The 22,657-nt window shown below is 40.6% G+C and overlaps 1 protein-coding gene across 1 annotated transcript; it reads right to left on the bottom strand.

Moving 5' to 3' along the window:
- Positions 1 to 645: 645 nt before the first annotated feature.
- itga2.2 (integrin, alpha 2 (CD49B, alpha 2 subunit of VLA-2 receptor), tandem duplicate 2) lies at positions 646 to 20,087 on the bottom strand. Its single transcript, XM_061672087.1, has 30 exons — positions 19,898 to 20,087; positions 16,301 to 16,424; positions 15,878 to 15,987; positions 15,671 to 15,762; positions 14,032 to 14,146; positions 13,776 to 13,903; positions 13,447 to 13,595; positions 13,197 to 13,347; positions 12,450 to 12,615; positions 12,255 to 12,331; positions 11,212 to 11,350; positions 10,970 to 11,115; positions 10,748 to 10,891; positions 9,212 to 9,415; positions 8,998 to 9,128; positions 8,498 to 8,661; positions 8,224 to 8,375; positions 7,083 to 7,193; positions 6,474 to 6,559; positions 5,761 to 5,902; positions 4,886 to 4,969; positions 4,732 to 4,808; positions 4,547 to 4,630; positions 4,263 to 4,365; positions 4,060 to 4,170; positions 3,352 to 3,462; positions 3,152 to 3,265; positions 2,980 to 3,069; positions 2,783 to 2,899; positions 646 to 2,117 (listed from the first exon to the last, which is right to left on the bottom strand). Exons 1-30 carry the CDS (start codon positions 19,944 to 19,946, stop codon positions 2,034 to 2,036), a joined length of 3,555 nt encoding a protein of 1,184 aa, XP_061528071.1. The 5' UTR covers positions 19,947 to 20,087; the 3' UTR covers positions 646 to 2,033.
- Positions 20,088 to 22,657: the final 2,570 nt, after the last annotated feature.

The following is a 22,657-nucleotide window of genomic DNA, read 5'->3' as shown; positions in this document are numbered from 1 at the left end:
TCTATTCAGGGGTGCTGGAGAGGAGGGTCAGTCGGGAAGTCGAATCTCAGATTCAGGAGGAGCAGTGTGGTTTTCGTCCTGGCCGTGGAACAGTGGACCAGCTCTACACCCTTGGCAGGGTCCTCGAGGGTGCATGGGGCGAAGGCGTTCGACCGTGTCCGTTGGGGGTCCTGTGGGGGGTGCTTTGGGAGTATGGGGTACCGAACTCCCTGATACGGGCTGTTCGGTCCCTGTACGACGAGAGTTTGGTCCGCATATCCGGCAGTAAGTCGGACTCGTAAAAGCCCCCAACTTTAAAAATAAAAAAAAAGTGCAATCAAAAATGAACTAAAATTGGACAATGTGCATTATTTTTGGATTTACATGCAGAATTGTGGCTGTACCTGTCATCGAAAAATTTTAAATATACACATTACAATTCTCCATAGAGTCAAATATATGGATGCTAAAGACCCTGCTGCAGACACACACACACACACACACACACACACACACACACACATATTCTAAAACCATTTGTAGGACAATCTAACCCAAAACATTCATCTCAAAATGCTATTAATGTTATCTGTAAGTAAAAGTTACATATACTTTATGACAAGGACAAATGAAGGTTCTTTGAATATTCAAGGTATATTTTCTTTAATAAGGAGAAAAAGGGAAGACAATCTAATCACAAATGAAATTTAATTCTGCTTGTTCAAGGGAAAAAAAAAAGTGTCAAGTCATTTAACGCTGGTCTCATGATGAAAATGCTGAGGGAGATCAACGAGTAATTTAGATCTTGCTGCTCTCTTGTGGTAAAAGTGTGCAAATACATACAGATGTCGCTCTCTTGTTACAAAACCACTATTGGCTTGCTACAAATGTAAAAAAAAAACCCAAAAAAACCACACACACACAAAAAAACACATTGACTTATTTGGATTAGGTAATTTTCACATGTGATACTATTATAAGTATTGCACCATTGCTTGGTGCCTATTGCCTATTTATGAACATCCAGTTTTAAAGCTGCAAAATGAACACATACATACACAAATATCACTTGTGGACAGGACAGGAAACTATTCACACATAAAAGTTAAACCATAATTTCATTTTACACTATATACAGCAAAAAAAATATAAAGAAACAAACGTACATTCTACATTTTGAATTCTCACTACAGATTCAACCATCCATCCATTGTCTGTAGTGCTTGACGTCATTTTGGTTGTGGGTGCGCTGGAGCCAATCCGAGCTGACTTTGGGCGAGAGGCGGGGTACACCCTGAACTGGTCGCCAGCCAATTGCAGGGCGCATACAGAGACACACAACTCACATTTACACTGTCACTGAATGGGAACTGAACTCACACTGCAATCAGCGACGGTTTCTGGCATGTGCAATATATGCAGCCGCACGGGGCAATTACCTGAAGCCATTGATGTTCACATTCACACCTATGGACAATTTCAAGTCTTGGATGAATCTAACAGGCGTGCTTTTTGGAATGCGGGATAAACCCAGAGGACCCATAGGAAACCCACACAAACAAGCGGAGAACATGCAAACCCATGACAGAGGTTCAAAGGCAGATGTGCTAACCGCTATTCCGCCACTAATATTCAATTAGTCCAAAAGCAAGAAACAGCCCTGAGTGTTAAGTCATGTCAGTAGTTTATGCATGCAGCTCACCACCTTTTTTGTACTCAACTGAGCCTAAAAAAAAAGAGCTAGAATACCGTATATTCATAATACTTGTTGATGGTGTTGCACAAGTATTCTTTTTACAAAACGAAACACCAGTGTTAAACGTGTAAGGAACAATAAGATCTTGCTGCATGTTTTTTTTTTTTTTTTCTTCCTCTCATATTAACACAACAACAACAAAAGTCTCTTCACACATGCAAGCAACTGTGCAAAAGGACCAAACAGGAAGAAGGAGAGAGCTTCTGTTGGTCAGTGTGCTTGAGAAGTACCGGTGTGCAAACGGGACACACACAACCCGGGGAGAATGACGGTGGAACCTTGTTGACGTGGTGGCACCTCACAACACCTCATCCTCGTATGCGTGGCTCTGCGCGTCTGCATCTTTTTGCAGCTGCTGGTATTTCCTTTTGAAAAATCCAAACTAGGGAAGAAAATGCACACATTGAATTCAGAGAGGCTTCTTCGGAGATCCAATGCAAAAGCTACACGAAAGTTATCTAGATTGGTACTCAGTAGAGTACTAATGTGGAATCTCAATGTCAAAATGTCACAATCAGTATGACATATCAGCAGCTAATGTCTGGGAATCTATATTTCACACAAAATGCAAAGAATGTTACATTGGTATTTGTCTTACTACATTGTGATACTTCTGCATTGAAGTTAGGGAAAAGCAGTCAACGCGCTATACATCCACTAGATGGCAGCAGAAACATGAACTGGCATGGAGGCACAGCATTTCATGCACTTCTACAAGCAGCCATTAGTTAGCCAAGAGACTGATTGACTTACTGAAATAATAACTAACTGACTACATAAATAACTGAGTGTCTAACTAACCAACGAAGTGACCAACCGAGTGACTAATTCACCCACTAACTCACTAACTCACTGTGTGTCACTTTGAGTGTCTTTCTAACAAACGCACGACCTGACTTATTGCAACTACTAACAAAGCTAACTGAAATTGACCAACCAAGCAACTACCAAACAAACCAACCGCCAGGCTATTTTCAAACAAGCATCAGCGTGAGCTATGTTAGCAGTAGAAATCAGTGATATTGTTAAGTGTCGACATGAGCTGACCTTCCACAGCAGAGCAACAGCCAGGCCCAGTAGCACCAGCCCACCGATCACGCTGCCAACAATCACTCCCACCGGAACGTCGCCCGTCGCTCCCGGTTTACTCACTGTGACCACCACCTGTTAAACATCCAGACAAAAAGTCTCCTCTTACATGATGTCGATCTTGAATTCATGAACATGATGGCAAGTGACTTTACCGGCAGCTCTTTGAGGCGGATGATGAATAAATCAGGGTTGGAGCTCTCGACATCAACGGCGGAGATCAGTTCAGTGGTCTGATAGGCCGCCTAAACAAAGACACACAAGGTGAGCTTCAAAATCACCACCACGATGGAGCATGGAACAACATGAGTTTATGATCATAAATACCGTAATAAATGTCCCACTCCAAATTCTTGTTTTAACGTTCACATAGTAGTCGCTTGTGACAGCAGCGTCTTTGAGGAGACATTTGATCCTCTCGCACTTTGCACTCTGGCAATCCTGCAACGGCACAATCAAGGCTCTCACATTTGAAGAATCAGTTAGTTCAGGTAAGTTAAGTTATGAAGTTTTGCATGGCGACCAACCAGCTTCTCGATGCCTCGGAGACTCTCCTCAGTGAAGGAGGCTTGGTAGTCCTTGACGCCGATCCTCAGTGGGTCCGCCAGGCCGCTGGAATCACAGCCGAGAGAACTGCCCTGCACGTGAAAAACAATTGGCTTCACATTAGGGATGTGATACAACACTTGCAATGGATGTCAAACGACTGCATGACGGACTGAGTGGAACTATATAACGGACTATATAGAAAATGGCTCAATGGATGGAAAAAGAACAGCCATGCCATGTGCTGTCATCTGTGTATGGATGTCAGCATTTCAGCCTACAAGAATTCCACTTGGAACTTGAGAAAAAACATTGCCATTTTATTAACCTGGTGACCTTATCTTGCTGTTTCAGGAGTGGAAAGAAAATCTCTTCTGCCTGAATTTGCCATAAATTATGTTATTTAATAAAGATTTAAATTATTCTTGTTTTAGTTAAAGTGATTTTGTTGGGCAATATCTGAAGTTGCACATTTCTGTTTTAGACTGTTGTCTATTTGATGCTCATTCTATGATTAAAACAAAATTTTAAAATCTGTGGTTACTCACCAGTTACTCAGTACAATATTTGGCTGGTCTCCCCAGCTCTGTAAGTGACTGACCAACTAACGCGAGGTTTTATTAATGGAACGGTATTGTTTTGGATGGGGCTGTTCATGACACTGATATTTCATAGACCCAGATACTCACAACTTGCGTTTCCACAGTGGTAAGATAGAGTAGTGGGTTTCCTCCCTTGGTGCTAACTGGCAGAGAGATGGTCAGGTAGAGGAGGCTGACTGGGAAGTTGCCTGTTGAAACCTTTGAAATGAATCAAGTCAAAGTAGAGTGATGCCCTTGAAGAAGTCACATTTGGACTGTTGTAATGTGCAGTATATATCCACTCATTGAACCTTCACAGTGAAGTTAAACTCCGGTCCAATGTCATCCAATGTTTTCACCGTTGTTTCGGGCGCAGTGGTTGAATTTGCTACATAGAAGTTGATGTTTGATTTCCTGCCAAGAATAAAACAGGAAATTAAAGTCATACAGTATATTATCAAAGGCAATGTTTTGGTTATGAACTTCAGCAGAAGTGATTATGACCTCGCTAAATTGTTCATAATACCATTTCCCCATCATATTTTGTTGTAAAATGTAAGGGATTTGTATTAAAAATACAAATTAAAAAAATCACCTGGATAAAACAATGCCTGCATCGTATTGAAGAGGGATGGACATGTCCACTTGGTTGTCCGTGGGGACCTGCTCTTTACTGTCACTGTAAATGAGCAAAAAGCACAACGTAGCATGGATTTAGGGTCAAATAAGGTATTATTAGAGAGGTATTATTTTCCCCATTCACTATTGCCAGCAGTTTACCTTTTAGCCACAAACTGGACCTTGGCTCGATTCAGCGGATGATTGCGGTTGTATTCGAAATTGAGCTGAAATTTCATCTGGGAAGAAACAGCACACGTTTGAGCAGACAAGCTCATCTGAGAGACAAAACGAAAAGTGTGTTCCATGCACTCACCATTTGGTCTTTTTTCAAGGCCGGGTATCCCATTTGGCAAACAACAGTTTGCTCTTGCGTTGAAGTGCATTTGACTCCTTCTGTCTGTAAAAGATTCAGTCCGTATAATAATTGTACTTCCACATTTGTCGACCATTCGAGTACTAAACTGTTGAGCTCTTCAGAACATTAGCGCTTTATGTACAGTGGATCACTGCTATTCACGGAGGATGGGGACAGGGCCGGACAGCGAATAGCAAAAATCTGCAAATAACTGACTTATAATTGGCATTAAAAATTTTTTTTTTTTTTTAAATAATTACAAAAAAGAAGTCCGGAAAAAAAAAACAACAACCGCAAAATAAGTGTTTTTTTTTTTTAAAAACAAAAACAAAAAAACAGCAAATTGGTACACTTGCAAATACCAAACTGTGACTATGTGGAGGGCCATTGTTTTCAGGTTGGCATTTTGCCATATGTTAGCATAGCAACTGTTAGGATGTTAGCATTTCATCAATTCGCAGTAGAAATAGTAACAGAATACAGGGAGAGGTGTAAAACCTTTATCAATTTGCCTCAGCACTTTATCTGTTCAGGTTGCTATCCCGCTATATGTTAACATACCAGCTATTAGCATTTGAACAATTCTCATTATATTAGCACAAATTGCAGCATTTTAAAAAACATTTTTATCGGCATACATTTTCCATTTCCTACAAAACAATAACATTTAAAGCCTTTTACTACAGCGCCACCTTTTCAACATTGACCCAGCAGTTTCTACAGAAATTGCATTTTCTAGTTATAATAATAGGATAAGCAGTGTAGAAAATGGATGGATGGATAGTTATAATAATAATAATACAGACAAATACATAGAAAACTATACTACTTACAGGAGGAAATACAGAAGAGTAGAAGAGGTTGGCTGAATATGTAGCCAACACCTGAGTGTTATAGGCATTTTCTTTTTTGTTCTTCACTGTGACCTCGAATGACAGCTCCCGCTTATTGGTGTTGACCAGAAAAGGAGCTGAGCTGTAACACATAAGGTCATGCTATTATGGATGCAATGGAAGCCATCTAAATGGTGCAAAAATTGGAAATCCAAACACATTTTCCCCGTAAATAAATAACAGTCAATTAATTGACTAAAGCAAATAATCACCAATTTTCCAATATCAATCAAAGAAAACACCCATCCATCATCATAAACATTTTGGGCCCTCGTTGGGATTTCAAGCAATGTTATACACTCACAAAATATGTACACGAATAAAATAATTACATTTAAAAAATGTGACCTTTGTTTTGGTCACACAAAATGTGGATGCACTAGACAAGTGAATCCAGGTGTAATAAATTCTGTAGGAAGGCCCACTGTTATCGCCAGCTCGACTATAAACACCATACAAACATGATATTAAATGGACAAAGCCTAGACAATTTGGTTTCAGGGGTTAAGGATTGAGCAACCCTCATAGTTAAACTTTGAAACGAAACATTTTTTAAGTAACCGACTCCAGTCATTGGTGTCGTAAAACCAGTGGGAGAAAGTAAAAATATAGTCAGTGTACTGTATGCCTCGAGTAGGAAGTGGGAATCTCACCTGGACCCCTTTGTGTCGGTCTTAACACTCAGCACCAGATCACTTACACACACCTCATCGGAGCCGCAGTCTTTAGTGAAGGGAATCTGAAAGATGTCAAAATGCAGCCAAACGTGGCCTACTTGGTTACGCAACAGTCACATTTTTTCAGTTTTTCTTCAGCTAGAACTGGGGCCTTAGACAAGGTGGACGGACATATGAACAGTTTGAAAGTCAGTGTTACCACAAATCCTTTAGGCTTCTGTGAGAAAGCAAAATAAATCAATCAATCAATAAAATAAAATTTAAAAAATCAAGAAAAGCCTACGAGAACATCTTAAACTTATTTGGGGTTAAATAGAGGCACTTTAAATGGTGGGAGGTGACTCCCATTTAGCATGAGTTTGAATGCGATTGTGTTTATTCTGAACACAGCCACATCCCCAGTTATAAGAGGATGTGCACACTTGTGCATCGACAATATCTCAATTGAGCTTGTTGTAAAAGGTGAGCACTGATGTGACTCAATCAGGTGCTTGAAGACAGTAATGATCGGATTATGTTATTTTCCACGAGTGTCTGCAAAATAACTTCACTCTGAAGAAGAAGAAGAAAAAGATGCCTACTTACGAAGAACTCCCAGGCGGTCAAAGAGAAGACGTCAAGGACTGGGTTAGCGTCGGCGTTCTGCTGTTCGATTTCCACCTTCAGACTGACCGAATTGACAAAATCTGGCGTCTCCTGATGGGAAAACAAACATAATCAGGGGATCATTTCCAAACGGAGCTGAATAAAAGCACAGAGACAAATTGTTCAAGTCCAACACATGACGCTGGTCGGAAATGTTCCATAAAAATGTATGGAAGAACTGTACTTTGCACAAGCCTTCGGGCACTAGAATTGCTGTCTATGACCATATTCACGATAATGTTCTCTATTACATGTCATTAAATTACATTAAAAAACGGAGGCTCAACCAAGGCTCAACTGTTAAAAAAAATAACAGTCGTATTTACAACTATTATTTACCATCACTGACAGTGTAATAGTATACTGCAGTAAGTGGCACTCCTTAAATGGCGCCCTGTGCAAGACCCCTTCATGTAGATTTGTTTTTTCCCATAGTCGTAGTAGTCGTAATAGTAGTGCAGTATAGTAGTAGTAGTAGTTGTGTGTGTGTTTTACGTACTTGTGATGTGTCGTGCTGTCTGTCGTTTTGTTTGGACCGTGAGCAAGGTTAGTATTCTGCTTAATGATCACCTTGTTCATTTTCACCGTGCGTCAGGGAGGCGAACATCCGTTTTTATCGACTGTACTGAATCACAAGAATCTGGTTATTTTTTAAATCCGTACTACTTTTTGTACTAAATAAATAAACACACCCAATCGTGAATGAAGGCCCAATCTCAGGACATTGTTATAATGTTATGATATTGTACCTTTTGACAATAAAAGTTTAAAAAAAATAAAAACAATTCTCACTGAAGATCGGTTTTGTAATTCGTCAGCCCTGTAAATTATATTCACTCCGTAACAAACGCAGATACTGAGACAAGTGCGTCCGCACATACTGTATACAGTAGCACGTACCAGAAACCGCCACTGACTTCAGTGGGAGTTCAAGTCCCAGTTCAATGATGGTTTAAGAGTGTGAATGGTCCAGGGTTTAGTCTGCCTTTCAGTCAACTGGGATAGGCTCCGGCACACCCGAGACCCTCAACAGTACAAGTGGTATGGAAACTAGATGGATGGATTCCCACCCAGCCACTACCTGTACGTAGACTTGTAAGTCTTGACACTGCACAGTAGATGATATCTTGGCGTTCCTTGAAAGCCAACGCTCATTGTTTTCCATAAAAAGCCCTCTGGAGGTGACACGTGAAGCCTGCAAATCGGCATCCAGAGTCAATGTGTAGGCGATATCTAGAAGGGGAGAACACAACTTGGAGTCCACCATTACACTCTCAATATCACCTCACTCTAAGCTAAACAGTGAATAGTGGGATCAAAGTGATTGCAAAGAACAGAAAGTTGACTGGATTTACCAATGGGTCCAACAGGATTTTGGGGCCTGAACGTTGCACTGAAACAGAGGTTGGTGTTGAAACACGACATCTTGCGTCCACTAACGTCACAAGGTTTGCTGAAAATGTTGATCTTTTCGGGTTCAAAAGAAGCAGTGGCTGAGAGTGTGGCCACACCTCGGGACCTGGAAGACAAATGAAAAAAACATGAGCTCCATCCATTTATTCAATTTCTACCGAGAAAAGCCTATCCCAGCTGACTTTGGACAAGAGATGAGGTCCACCCAGGACTGGTTCCGAGTCAGTTGCAATGCATAGCCAAACCTCCATTCATACTCACCTGTGGTCAATTTAGAGCTTTTAAAGAACCTAACATGCATGTTTTTGGAACGCGGGAGGGAGGAAGCTAGCGGTCCCGGAGAAGACCCACGTACAAGGAGAACAGGCAAACTCCGAGGTCAGTACCATGTGTAAATTTCTTAATTAAAATCTGTTCATACAAGTCATTAACTTGGTCTCACCAGAGCTGGACGACTTTTCCATATGCACCCACTGATATGTCACTGACTGTGTCATCATTCAAGTCTTTGTCGCTATCAAGGGACCTCCCAAAAAACATCACTTGAGGGTCCATTTTAGAGCCGCGTATTTGCTGGAAATAAGGAAACAACCAGTCACGTATGGAATTTGCAGCCATCATTTAAGGACCGCAAAATCCACAAGAAAAATACTTACCTGTGAGAACTGCTTGTCTAATGTCTTCTTCCTCCCATTGTAGATGTAGATGACACCTCTTCCTTTGTCCTCTAGGGGCGCTCCGACGACAGCGTCATTGTAACCGTCAAGGTCCAGGTCGGGAATGGCCGATATGGCCATCCCAAAACGCGCGTTCTCAGTCGGAGGAGAGCCTTTGAGGAATCCTTGCTCGTTCAGGATCCCCTTCAGATGAGAACACAGAAACACAGAAAATAACACGCATCAGAGCAAAAACAACACCAACAACAAAAAAACGATACCATCCTCCAGTTGAAATAAACTTGATTGCACACTGTCTTTGTTATTGTGCTCATTAGCCTGGACATCGAGTGCAAATGGTCCATCCGTCCATTTTCTTGAGCACTTGTCCTCATTTAAACAATGGTCCATGGGGTGAAAATGTTTGCCCCCCAATGCGGAAACGCTTCATAAATCACAATATAGATGACATAGAAATAAAATAGTAAAAATAGATACAGGTTACATACATTTCAAAATATTTTCAGTTTGTTATTTCATGGCCACTTTCACGGTAATATGGTGAGTGGTTGGGCCAGCCGCCACTGCCTTGGACAAGTTGCCAGTCGATAACAGGACACATAGACAAACAACCATTCATAATCATATTCAATAATACATTCTAATAATTAGCACAGGCAATATTCAATAAACAATACAATATATATAAATGATTCTCAACTGGTATAGAGTAACCTATGGAAATTCAAGTATAAAAGCAGGTGACACCAATTTTGTGTGAGTCGCAGACAGCTGGTGAAAAATGACATGTATACGTACTAAGTTCCCACACAAAACGCAGGAGGAAAGTGACAAGAAATGTTACTTCCTTGTTCTCCAGCCACTAGTTTATTTTGTAATCAATAAAGTGCTGCTCAGCCTTTGGTTGATGGACGTCATGGCAAGCAGTAGGCCTTTGGCGGTACAGCAAACTCATTTGAAACAGCATTTAAAAGTATAATACACTGTACATATATGTTTTTAGAGGCTACTTTTACACACCAAAACAATTCTTTGTTGTTCTTAACTCTTAAGAAAGTGGGCCGCGACCTTGCAACAATAGGAAAATGCGGGTCCCGGGGTGACAACAGTTGAGAACCACTAATATAACATAATATGATATGTGTGTATATATATATATATATATATATATATATATGTATATATATATATATATATATATATATATATATATATATAATGTATCATTTAATTTTAAATCAGCATGAATTGTTGCATTACTTTATCCATTTCCATTCCTAAAATAGGTTAACTAAATGTTTTTATGATTTTCTCTAATTAAATAATTTGTTGATTTATGCATTGTAAAAAAATATTTTTAAATAAACAATTTTACACAGACTTAAAAAAATTCCCATTGGTTAAGTTGTGAATAATAAAAAACAATTTGTACGTAATAATTGGTTAGCCAATGCTAATTTTTGACCTTGAACAGGATAACCTGTATACTCTTGAGAATTGATGAATTGTCGTTACCTTGGTGACGGTGAAGAGGTAAACACGGCCTTGCTCTCTCTTCTGCTCGCTCATAAACATGGGCGCGCCAACCAGCAGCAAGTCTGTCTCCCCGTCTTTGTCCACGTCCAGCGAACACATGACGCTTCCAAAATAAGATCCAATCTAGAAGAGCAAAGGGCTCCGCTACTCGCTGATGTTTGACTTCAAAACAATCACCGTCAATTTATGGAGTTGGAGTACCTGCTTCCCTCGCTCCGAATCGATGATAGTGAATTGCTCCTGATCGTTGAAGCTGTAGACGATGACTTGTCCCGAGTGGTTGGAGCGAGGCGCACCAGCCACAAAATATTCTGTCGTGCCCTCACTCAGAGTGCTAACAGAGTAACCTGTGGAAATTCAAGTACGACAAAATAAAATACTTGCACCGTAGTGTATACTTCATACAAGTATAGTCATCACGATAAGGACGCAATGTTTAATACCCAGTAACGAGCTGTGGTTTCTATCTTGAAGTGTTCCCTCAAAGGCTGAGACAGGGAGAACATCCACTTTAGAGCCCATTTGGTGGACGACAGTCCCAGCCCAACCATAGGCCCCCACTGCTCCAAGCATCATCGTGCCCTGCAACAGCCAATTGAACGAACAGCATTCGAAAACCATTTTAGTTTGGGAAAATTAGGGTTGGTGTAATGATCATGTAATTCATCGTTACTGTTAATTCTGTCCATTGTATGGAATTGATTGTTGATTATTCAGGGCAAAATGGAGTGCACCAAAAGTTGTTAGTTGTTACACAGCATTTAATGTTTCATTCTTAAAAGAATTGTTATACAGCATATTTCTCAACACGGAAAACGTAGTATTTTCCGCCACCTAAAATGAATATTAAAATCAACTGACTGGTAATTTTCCACCTTATTAATAACATTAGTGGAAACTTGAATTTTCAACTATAAGATTCATCTGTTTAGCAACAGGAGAGAAACATAGGCAATTGGATTATTTCCTGTCGCAGCATACATTTGTCACTTGTTGCTAGGTAGAGTTCATAGGGCTCAATCACAACTGCCCTATAGACCAATAATTTTTTTTTTGGTATAATTCCACTAGGCTGCTAAATGGAAAACCAGGGGCTGACATGCAAATTTCACATTTGAACTATGCTCTGTATTAACTATAAAATATATGTTTGTCTGAAAAATAGCAACAGTACTTAACAGAGTCAGCACTAAAAACAGGCACACTATACAAATCATCATAAGGTACAGTACAGTCATATTTTGGATTTTGCATTCAACGACAGTGCATGACAATTATTGTTGCTACGGTTTTGCTTCAGGCCAACTGAAAATTAGAATTTTCCGTGTGTATTTACATTTAGGATGATTGCTATTTTGATAACAATGTACAATTCCAAGAATCATAAAGCACCATTATTCCTTCCAGGTTTAAGTGGAAAGTGATGTAAAATGTTATCGCGGGCTGACACTGAGGTTCAAAGTATGTCATAAAATTATTGATGTACCTTTTTACTGGAGTAGTGAGCGCTAAAGCCCACCTGGGACATCTCCATCTTGAAATTGTCACCCCCCTTTCCTGTGCCTATAGTAAACACAACATGAAAAGAATGAGAAGAGCAGACATGTAGAGACCTGCTTGGATGAGTATCAATGATGACGTGTTGAGGAAACGACACTACTAGACGAGAAATAATAAGCACCTTCTATGTTGAAGATGCGGTTGCCCAGCGTTCCGGCAATGTTGGACAGGGCTGCTTCTTCCGACACGTTGAAAAAGTAATTTTCTATGGGTGCGCTGGCGATGGATTTTATTTCTTTGATGAGGTTTTCAGTGTCAATGTTGTTTCTGGTGTAGTAACCCAGCACCTAGGAAGAACGGGACTAAAAAGTTCAGTGTGCGAGTGGCCACAGATTTCCAGCCGATTGACTGACATCAGGAAATAATGCAAAACTAATGAAGATGTAATACTGACAGTGGAACTAAAGCAAACCACCCCATCAAATATGGGTATCATATTTTTTTCCATTTTTAGTTCACACCCAAAATTTAGCAAAATAAGAACTTGACTGATCATTTTCGTTTTTTTAATCTAACACACAAATAGGTGAGCGATTCTTTTTTTTAACACATTCACTGCCATTGACGGCTTTAGAAGTCAAATATCCATGTTAACTGGGAAGGCTGGCAGTGAATGAGTTAATAATAAAATGTTATGCTTAGATTAAAAAAAAAGAAATGAGAAAAAATATATTACTATATTATTCTGTACTTCCACCCTTTAAAAAACCCCACGTAAACTGCAGGCTCTGTTGACTACTTCTGTAACTGCTCTCGGGGGCCTCCTAGTGATCTTGGGGCCCTAAGCAGGCGCTTAGTTGGCTGATGCCTTTCAGCCAGCTGTGGGTATACCATCGGTAGAAACGTGGCGCAGTTGCTCGACACTTACGGCGATACCAAAGCGTGTGATCCCTTGCTTTTCACAGTCAGCGATGACTGTATCTCTGAAGGCATGGTCATGGGACTCTCCGTCAGTGACCACCACCATTACCTTGGAAGCGCTCGGGCGGGCCCCATAGGTCGGATTGAAACCCCACTGACTTCAAGAGCAAAAACACACACACACACTGATAAACAATTATGTAACATGTATACAGCACATAGATGTACACAGATGGAGGTATGACCGCAACACCAACCTGGCATATTGAATTGCATGGAACGTATTGGTCGAGGAACCTTGCATCTGTGTGAGTTTAGATGCTGCATTCAGCAACTCAGCTCTGGTTCTGTACTGGTTCAGTGTGAATTCAATCTTGGACTCAACAGCATACTGAATGACACTGACCTGCTCACGTACAAACACACAGTGTGATGAAATATTTGTTTTCCCTCGTGTATGCAGTTGTGTGCTGGAGGGCAGCGTCATCGATCGATCGATCTATATTATCCGTGCATAGTATCCATCTAGCTATAGTATCTAGATACAGCGATGGATTTGGTGACATTGGACCAAACATGGTGTCACCTGGGTGTTTTGGGGTCCGATTTCAAGCGTTGGTAAGAGTTTCTCAATGAACTCTCTCATTGGAGCCCAGGGATAGATGCTGTTGGAGCCGTCCAGTACGATCACAATGTCCATCGGCCCTCCGCAAGCTGGAGAAACAGCAAACAACATCGAACACTGAGTATGATTCGACTGTATTACTGTGCAGTATCACATGCAAAACAGAGAAAAATGAGGCAAAGTGGATGCTGATAAAAGGTCTTGTAGGGCCGCTCACTCTGGACGGCAGGAGCGAAGGCAGGTTGAGGCTGAAAGAGGGGGCTCAGTCTTGAACATATTCCAGGGTAGTAGTTTTGATCGCCACACTTCTGTGCCCAGAGGGGACCACACATCTGAACCGCAATACAAGATGGAAGACAAATTTAACCATCAGGATTTTCAAAACTGTATACCATATATACAGGTAGTTTCACGTTTTGAATTGAACTACTGAAATAAATGAACTTTTCTGGGATCTTCTAATTTATCAAGTTGCATCCGTGTATAATACATCTCTGTAACAAATTGAAGTAACCACTGCAAAATTATCAGTTGATATGATTTTGCTATTTATGGTACATTTGAATAAAAAGAACAGTGTTATTTTATTCTATAAACTACTGATAACATTACTCCCAAATTAGGAATACAAATATTGTCATGTAGAGCATTTATTTGCAAAAAATGAAAAATGGTCAAACACCAAAAAAGGTGCAGTGTTCTTTTGCTCTCTGTTTTTTCCAGAGCTGTACATATACACCACGTAGACAATTTCACGTTGCCTGTGAAAACCCACCGTTGTATACACAGTATACACTACTGTCCAAATGTTTTGGGGTCATGGAAAAATGTACTTATTTTTTGAAAGAAAAGCAATGTTGTTGTTTTTTTTTATACCACATTATGTCTTATGTATTTCTGATTCATTTAATGCTCTCTTCATTGAATTTTTTTTTACATTTTCATGTAAAACATGATATATATGATAAATACATAATACGTATAGACCAAATACTGTATATATCTATTTATACAACTTATATAAAGATACACACGCAATTAAATACAAACAATATGAAATACCTTTCAGAAGGCCGATTCCTGCTTAATTTCTTTATTCAAAATCATTTTGACTGTTTCAAATGTTTTGAGATGGTGATTTCTTTTGGGTTTTCATTAGCTGCAAGCTTTAATCATCAAAATTATAAAAAAAAAAAAAAAAAAAATCACATTTATTATACATACTTAATATGTCCCGCCGTGTGTCGTGAATCTAGATAATGAGTTTTACTTTTTGAATTGAGCTACTAAAATGAATTATGTTTTCCACAATATTCTAATTTGTTCAGATGCACCTGTATATGTGGGGGGGGGGGGGGGGGGGGGAATAAAACATTTTATGTATATCAATACACATCTAGAAATATATACTGTAGACCACACCAAAGCACCCCCTATTTACACTGTTTACAGTACATTGCATACAATATGCTCAATACACACAGTACATAGAGCCAAGGCTCAAAGAACTGTCAGCTACAATAAACATTATTACTACTGTACATTGTTGCTAATGAAAGACTCCACTATCTCATCCAGAGGGTGAGATGTTTTTTTTTCAGCATCCTCATATATCTAACCCACTTCCTCTATGATGTCCAGAGGACAGTCAGATAATGAACAGGCCTTTTTTTTTTTTTTTTTTTTTTGAATCAGCTTGTTTAGTCTCCTTCCTGTTCCTCCCTTTGCTTTCATTTCATGGAAGATGTTTGGAATGATCAGACCAACAAAACAGTATTTCATCTTTATGTATTTATTTATTTATTTGACTCCTTAAAAATGCTGTTACTGTAACTGATAGACAGACAGATGCGTACCATCAAACCATTGACTGCAGGCATACGGGTCAGGGTCATGCCGAGAGACATGTTGACATTGACGTTCGTCACGTCTGGAATATTGACGGAATCTGTGGGGATATTTGCAAACTGTCTTTTAGAATGAAGCTCATTATATTTGTTTTCCATTTATTCAAAGCAGTAACCGGTGCGGTTCACAGGTTGAACCCGGAAGCCACACCTCACCTTCAAGGTTGAGCTTGTCGCAGCTAGTTCTGGACCCTGACACCGGACACTTGTATAAATCCCCCTTTCTGTTTTTGGTATAACCACTCCAAGGAGCGCCAACCAGAAGCCTATACAGACAAAAAAAATATGTATCTCTTTCTTGGTTGTCACAAGACCTAGAACCAATGTGTAAAAAAACATCCAAAAATGGAGTTAACATTGTTTATGTCTGCTTTCTCAGACGCTGAACACTCTAAGCACACTGAAAGCAAACAGGACACTCCTCCAGACGATGAATCAGTGTGTGCTGACAACTAATCTTACACTTACTGGACTAAATCCTCAACATTCCCAACAACACTGTGAAACACATTTAGAAATGTCTGATAGCATGAGGAAGTCATGACGGGTCATTGAAGAAAACCTGTGAATGATTGTTACCATTTTCCCTCGTGGTTGGTGGCCTGTTGGACTGCGTAGCCAAACTCTTCTACTGGTGAACCGCTGAAAATCTTAGCCCCCGCAGTGCCCACGTTGAAGGAGTACGAGAGGCTGATTCTGTCAACTAGTGGAAGACACACATGAATAAACATGGTGGGCTACGAGAAAAAGGAAGCCTTAATATAGAGCGTTTGCCATATCATTATTTAATATTAAGATGTTACCGTTTCTAACCATTAAAGGGGCAAATTAAGCAGAAGTATATTCAGTTGATAACCAAGTGTACCTAATGAAACGTCTGGGGATTGAGTAGATCAGACGTCCTCAGTGGGTGGACTTCAGTTCAGCTCAAGACCTCACGTTAGAACATTTTGATGAACCTGTGCAACTTGTTGAGGATTTGCTTTTTTATTTGTATTTTTTTAAGATTTGCGAGAGTCTTATTTTAACCTGTGCAGCATTCTAGTAGCTTTACATTACAATCGTAGATGACCCATTGCAACCGTTACAACTCCTTCCATGTGACACAAGTTAGCGACTGATCACTGTTTTTAACATTGAAATGTCATAGGCTGGTACAAACATAAACCGACGGACCCCCTGTAATCCAAATTGAAAGCGTAACAAAAAAGGATTGATCAGTTGATGTTGTGATGACAAAGTGTTAAGATATTTTTTTACATTATAATTCTTCAATGATGTTGATGAGATTTTTATTTATTTTTTGCTAAGAAAAATGTGCCAATTTTTCCGTTTAGGCAAATTTAATGGGATATATTATGGAAACCTGACTTTTTAACTTCGTAATGGAGATCCAGCCCATTGTTTATGCAAATACTCACTGGCGAGGTGAGAGAGGAGAGGCAGCCCGCAAAACCAGGTCTGAAAGCTAGAGCCGCCATTAGCTCAGTAATATCAGGCCTGGCTCACTTGCATGAGGGAGGGTCAACCTCTCAAACAGGCTGAGTTCCGCAAGTCAAGAAGCAGAGTGTGTGAAGAATTCTTGATCCTCGACGTATTTCGACAAGAGCATGTAACATGTTATTCAGACACCTGAGGCCTGTTCATCAGAAGCCAGTAAAAATTGCTCAACTGTTATTCAAGTTATTTTAAAAGAAGCAATGGTAATAAGACAAAACAAAAAAATGCTTGCAATATCTCATTGTTGTTAAAAGTGGAGACAATTTGCAATTTTGGTATTTTAGCAAGAAACATGAAGTGGACGCACATGATTTGCTTTGGCGGGCCACATAAACCGATGTGACAGGCTGTGATCGGTGATCGGATCTTGAGTTTGACACCGTGTCCGAAATTGTCCTTAGGTGTGAGTATGAAGGGTTGTGTGTCTACAGTGGGTACAGAAAGTTTTCAGACCCCCTTAAATGTTTCACTCTTGGTTATATTGCAGCGATTTGTTAAAATCATTTCAGTTAATTTTTTTCCTCATTGATGTACACACAGCACCCCAATTGACAGATTTGTTGACATTTTTGCTGATTTATTAAAAAAGAAAAACTGAAATATCACACAGCCATAATTATTCAGACCCTTAGCTGTGACACTCATATTTAACTCATATTTAACTCTGTCCATTTCTTTTGATTATCCTTAAGATGGTTCTACACCTTCATTGGAGTCCAGCTATGTTTGATTATACTGACTGGACTTGATTAGCAAAGCCACACCCCTGTCTATATAAGGCATTACACCTCACAGTGCATGTCAGAGCAAATGAGAACCATAAGGTCAAAGGAACTGCCTGAAGAGCTCGGAGACAGAACGGTGGCAAGGCACAGATATGACCAAGGTTACAATAAAGGTTCTGTTCCACTTAAGGTTCCTAAGAGCACAGTGGCCTCCATAATCCTGAAATGGAAGATGTTTGGAATGATCAGAACCCTTCTTAGAGCTGGCCGTCCGGCCAAATGTGAGCAATCGGGGGAGAAGAACCTTGGTGAGGGAGGTAAAGAAGAACCCAAAGATCACTGTGGCTGAGCTCCAGAGAAGCAGTCGGGAGATGGGAGAAAGTTCTAGAAAGTTAACCATCACTGCAGCCCTCCACCAGTCGGGGCTTTATGGCAGAGTGGCCCGACGGAAGCCTCTCCTCAGTGCAAGACATAAAAGCCCGCACGGAGTTTGCTAAAAAACACCTGAAGGACTCCAAGATGCTGAGAAATAAGATTCTCTGGTCTGATGAGACCAAGATAGAAATTGTTGGCCTTAATTCTAAGCGGTATGTGTGGAGAAAACCAGACACTGCTCATCACCTGTCCAGTACAGTCCCAACAGTGAAGCATGGTGGTGGCAGCATCATGCTGTGGGGGTGTTTTTCAGCTGCAGGGACAGGACGACTGGTTGCAATCGAAGGAAAGATGAATACGGCCAAGTTCAAGGATATCCTGGACAAAAACCTTCTTGAGAGTGCTCAGAACCTCAGACTGGGCCGAAGGTTCACCTTCAAAAGACAATGACCCCTAAGCACACAGTGCAATACCGAAGGAGTGGCTTCAGAACAACTCCGTGACTGTTTTTGAATGGCCCAGACAAAGCCCTGACTTCAACCCAATTGAGCATCTCTGGAAATACCTGAAAATGACTGCCCACCAACGTTCACCATTCAAACTGACAGAACTGGAGAGGATCTGCAATGAGGAATGGTAGATGATCCCCAAATCCAGGTGTTGCATCATTCCCAAAAAGACTCATGGCTGTATTGGCTCAAAAGGGTGCTTCTACTAAATACTCAGCAAAGGGTCTGAATACTTATGGCTGTGTGATATTTATTTCCGTTTTTCTTTTTAATAAATCTGCAAAAATTTCAACAATTAAGTTTTGTTCTGTCAATATGGGGTGCTGTGTGTACATTAATGTGTAAAAAAAAAAAAGTGACTTAAATGATTTTAGCAAATGGCTGCAATATAAAAAAAGAGTGACAAATTTAAGGATTATATATCTTTCCGTACCCACTGTATATGTGCCCTGCGTTTGGCTGGCGACCAATCCAGGATGGAAGAGATTCTATACTGTGTATTAGTTGATGAAAATCCCCTGAAACCGAATGGCACAAAATGTCCTCATGGTCTCAAATAAAGGGGTTCTTTGGGGGCTGAATCACCAGAGTTTCAACAAGCAGATCAACTTTGACTCATGGTGGCAACACACAACACAAATGCTTGACAACGACCCAAGTGATGGGGGTCTTGCTGTATAGTGTGTGTGTGTGTCCACATAAAAGCAAAAATGCTCCTCCACATACAAACAGTAGGAAGTGCATCCATGTGAACTTGGCCCTCAGGACATGAAATTTGTCAGAGCCACACAAGTCAATACAGGCACAAGAGTTGAGGAATGTGAACGTTCACCAGCACAACCGCGCCCGTTTACCCCCAACATTAACTCACCCAAGCATCACTTTTTTTTCAGTCACATTTTATTACTTCTACCTGACGCAGCATTACAATACACTTAGCCGAAATTGCATTTCCATCCATGAAACATTCTGCGATAGCGAGCGAATATAGAAACTTAGAGCAGACGTCGGAGCATGCGCATCGCAGTGCGAACAAATTCAAGCGGAGGAAAATGTTCAACACTCACTAATGACGATCAACGCGGAGAAGACGACGTTCGCCCAGAGGTGCTCCATGGTCAACTTTATTCCACTTGACTGAAGCTCTTCAATGCAGCCGCACTCGAGACTCAGCACAGCGCTGTACAGCACAGGCACTGACGCACGTTCCCGATGCAAAGACCTGCGCGTCTGACTCTAGCGCGTGCTTGTGTCTGTGGTAACTTTGACTCAGGTATGCACGCGCCTCATGCCTGACTGACGGGGGCGGGGGGGGGGGGGGGGTGGTAAGTAAGTTAGGAAACAAGAGGGCTACTACAGCATTTAATGCCAGTTGTTGTGAATATATTATAACTGTCTTATAAAATAATAGTTGGAATGCGGATAAATAAAAACGTCCACTGTCTCTTTTGGAATTGAATTACTGCTAATTGTTTTCCTTGATATTCCAGTTTATTGAGATGCACCTGTCTAAATGAGCAGAAACGTATTCCTATTTGTAAGTATTAACCAGGCTAATTAAGGTCACAAAAATATTAGAAATAGCTCCCAGTACAATACAGTGCAGTTGTACACCACTGGCCCTGCAAACTCCACCCATAATAATAAGCAGACATATTGTTAGCCTCATCGCATAATTGGCTAATTCATTTTTACTGTCACAATAACAACAAAAAATATCAATGTACTTGCTCAGAATTGAATTTAAAAAAAAAAAAACTCATTCATCTATTGATCATGGTAATTAATCCACAAAGGTCGAATCGAGTCAACTGGACGTCTCGTTAGTTGAATTTTGATTTTTATTTTCTGAAAACATTCCAAAATGACTCAGGCAATCATGTTCTTCGGCGAACGACTTGTCAGTCAAAGTTCTATTAGATTTCCAATGAAGTGTCCCAGTGATTGTGTATAATCCCATCAGAATATTTCAGTAGAAGCAGCAATGGACAACTTGCTCAATGGCCACTTCCGTTGCGTAATCACTTCCGCAAACCTCGGATTCTGATTATTGAATGCATCATTTGAGTCAGACTTTTTGGAGTTGCTGCATTCCCTCCTGCAGTGTTCTGGATGACGCACGCCTGATGACATCATCAAAGCTCGGACACTATTGAGTTTTAACAAAAACGTCTTTGTTATGCACTGTGCGTCGTGGAATTTGAAAGATGTGGGCTCTTATCATGTACAGGGGCCTTAAGAAGAAGACGAGTTACTTGTTGATGTGTAGGATTAAAGTTGACTGAGCAAATGTGAGAGGACTTCAGTTGAGAAGTGACTAAAAAGACTGTGATTCACACGTGATTTTTGCATCACTTGCGATGTGGTTTTAGCTCGTTTGCGATCTCAGGCACTCTCAAGAATGCCCTTAGTGGTGATAGTGAGGGAAGGGCTTTTTGTGTTCTTTTTCAGACTTTGCTCACTTAGATTGCCATCATCCGAGGGCTTTAAGGACCACTTAAAATGATTTAGGTATGTGAATTTTATGACTTGGTCATTTGACAGAAAACGACCATGTAGGGAGGATGTACGTCAGATATTAGCTAATCTTATTACATGAAATGCATGCACAGCTTGCCAAGGGAGGATGAAGTGTGGTAAAGTTACTCAACGCGTGTAAAACGTCTCAGGGGAGGTAGAAAGCGCAGACAAACACAACTTCTGTTAATGATTCAGCCCAAGTCGTGAAGTGACATTGAGAACGGATATACAACTGCCCGTTCTGTGTGTAAGCTATGAATGGACTATAAACCATGTGGTGAGCAAATCAGCCAAGAACATTTGTCTCATTATGGAGGTGAACTCTGATCCTCACGGTCTAAGGCAACCCCATAGGACTGATTTATGGACTCAACTGTCTGACCCTTCCTTGGCTTTAAATGTACAGGTAGTTCCAAGTTTTCACAATCAAGGATACAAAAAAAAACAGAAAAATCCATCGCTGAGCAGGAGAGGATGGGGGAGGAAAAGAGGAGAAGCCGCAGTAAAACAGACCAAAATCCAGATGTCAGGGGTGAGTCAGGGGGAGAGACGAGTTGCATGCTAGATGTGCTTTAACCAAATGCGAAAGTGTAAAAATAAGTCCCAAATCGAGATTTAAACATTTCTACACAGGTAGGCGCTCTAATTTCTGCGAGTAGACCCTTGGTGGACCCCACGTGATGTCCTTTCTGTGGGATGCAAAATCCCCATTAGAGCTGAAATAGTGCCTGTCATGTAAGTAGATTTTGAACCAGTTTGTTATTTACTCTAGTATTGTTTACTTTACACATTTAAAATCCCTGACAAATTATCCATGCCATTGGCACTAACACAGCCCCATACCATTACAGATGCTGACTTTTGAACTTTGCGTCCATAACAGTCCGGATGGTTATTTTCCATATTGGCCCGGAGGACACGACGTCCACAATTTCCAAAAACAATTTGAAATGTGGACTCGTCGGACCACAGAACACTTTTCCACTTTGCATCGGTCCGTCTTAGATGAGCTCGGGCCCAGAGAAGCCGGCGGAGTTTCTGGGTATTGTTGATAAACGGCTTTTGCTTTGCATAGTAGAGTTTCAAGTTGCACTTACGGATGTAGCGCCAAACTGTATTTACTGACATTGGTTCTCTGAAGTGTTCCTGAGCCCATGCGGTGATATCCTTTACACATTGATCGGTTTTTGATGCAGTGCCGCCTGAGGGATCGAAGGTCACGGGCACTCAATGTTGGTTTTCAGCTTTACCGCCATGCAGTGATTTCTCCAGATTCTCTGAACCTTTTGATGATATTATGGACCGTA

Source organism: Phycodurus eques, chromosome 3 (assembly GCF_024500275.1).
Source record: "Phycodurus eques isolate BA_2022a chromosome 3, UOR_Pequ_1.1, whole genome shotgun sequence".
Taxonomy (NCBI): domain Eukaryota; kingdom Metazoa; phylum Chordata; class Actinopteri; order Syngnathiformes; family Syngnathidae; genus Phycodurus; species Phycodurus eques.
Note: the sequence above shows the minus strand (reverse complement) of the source record. Positions and strands in the feature narration are given on the sequence as shown.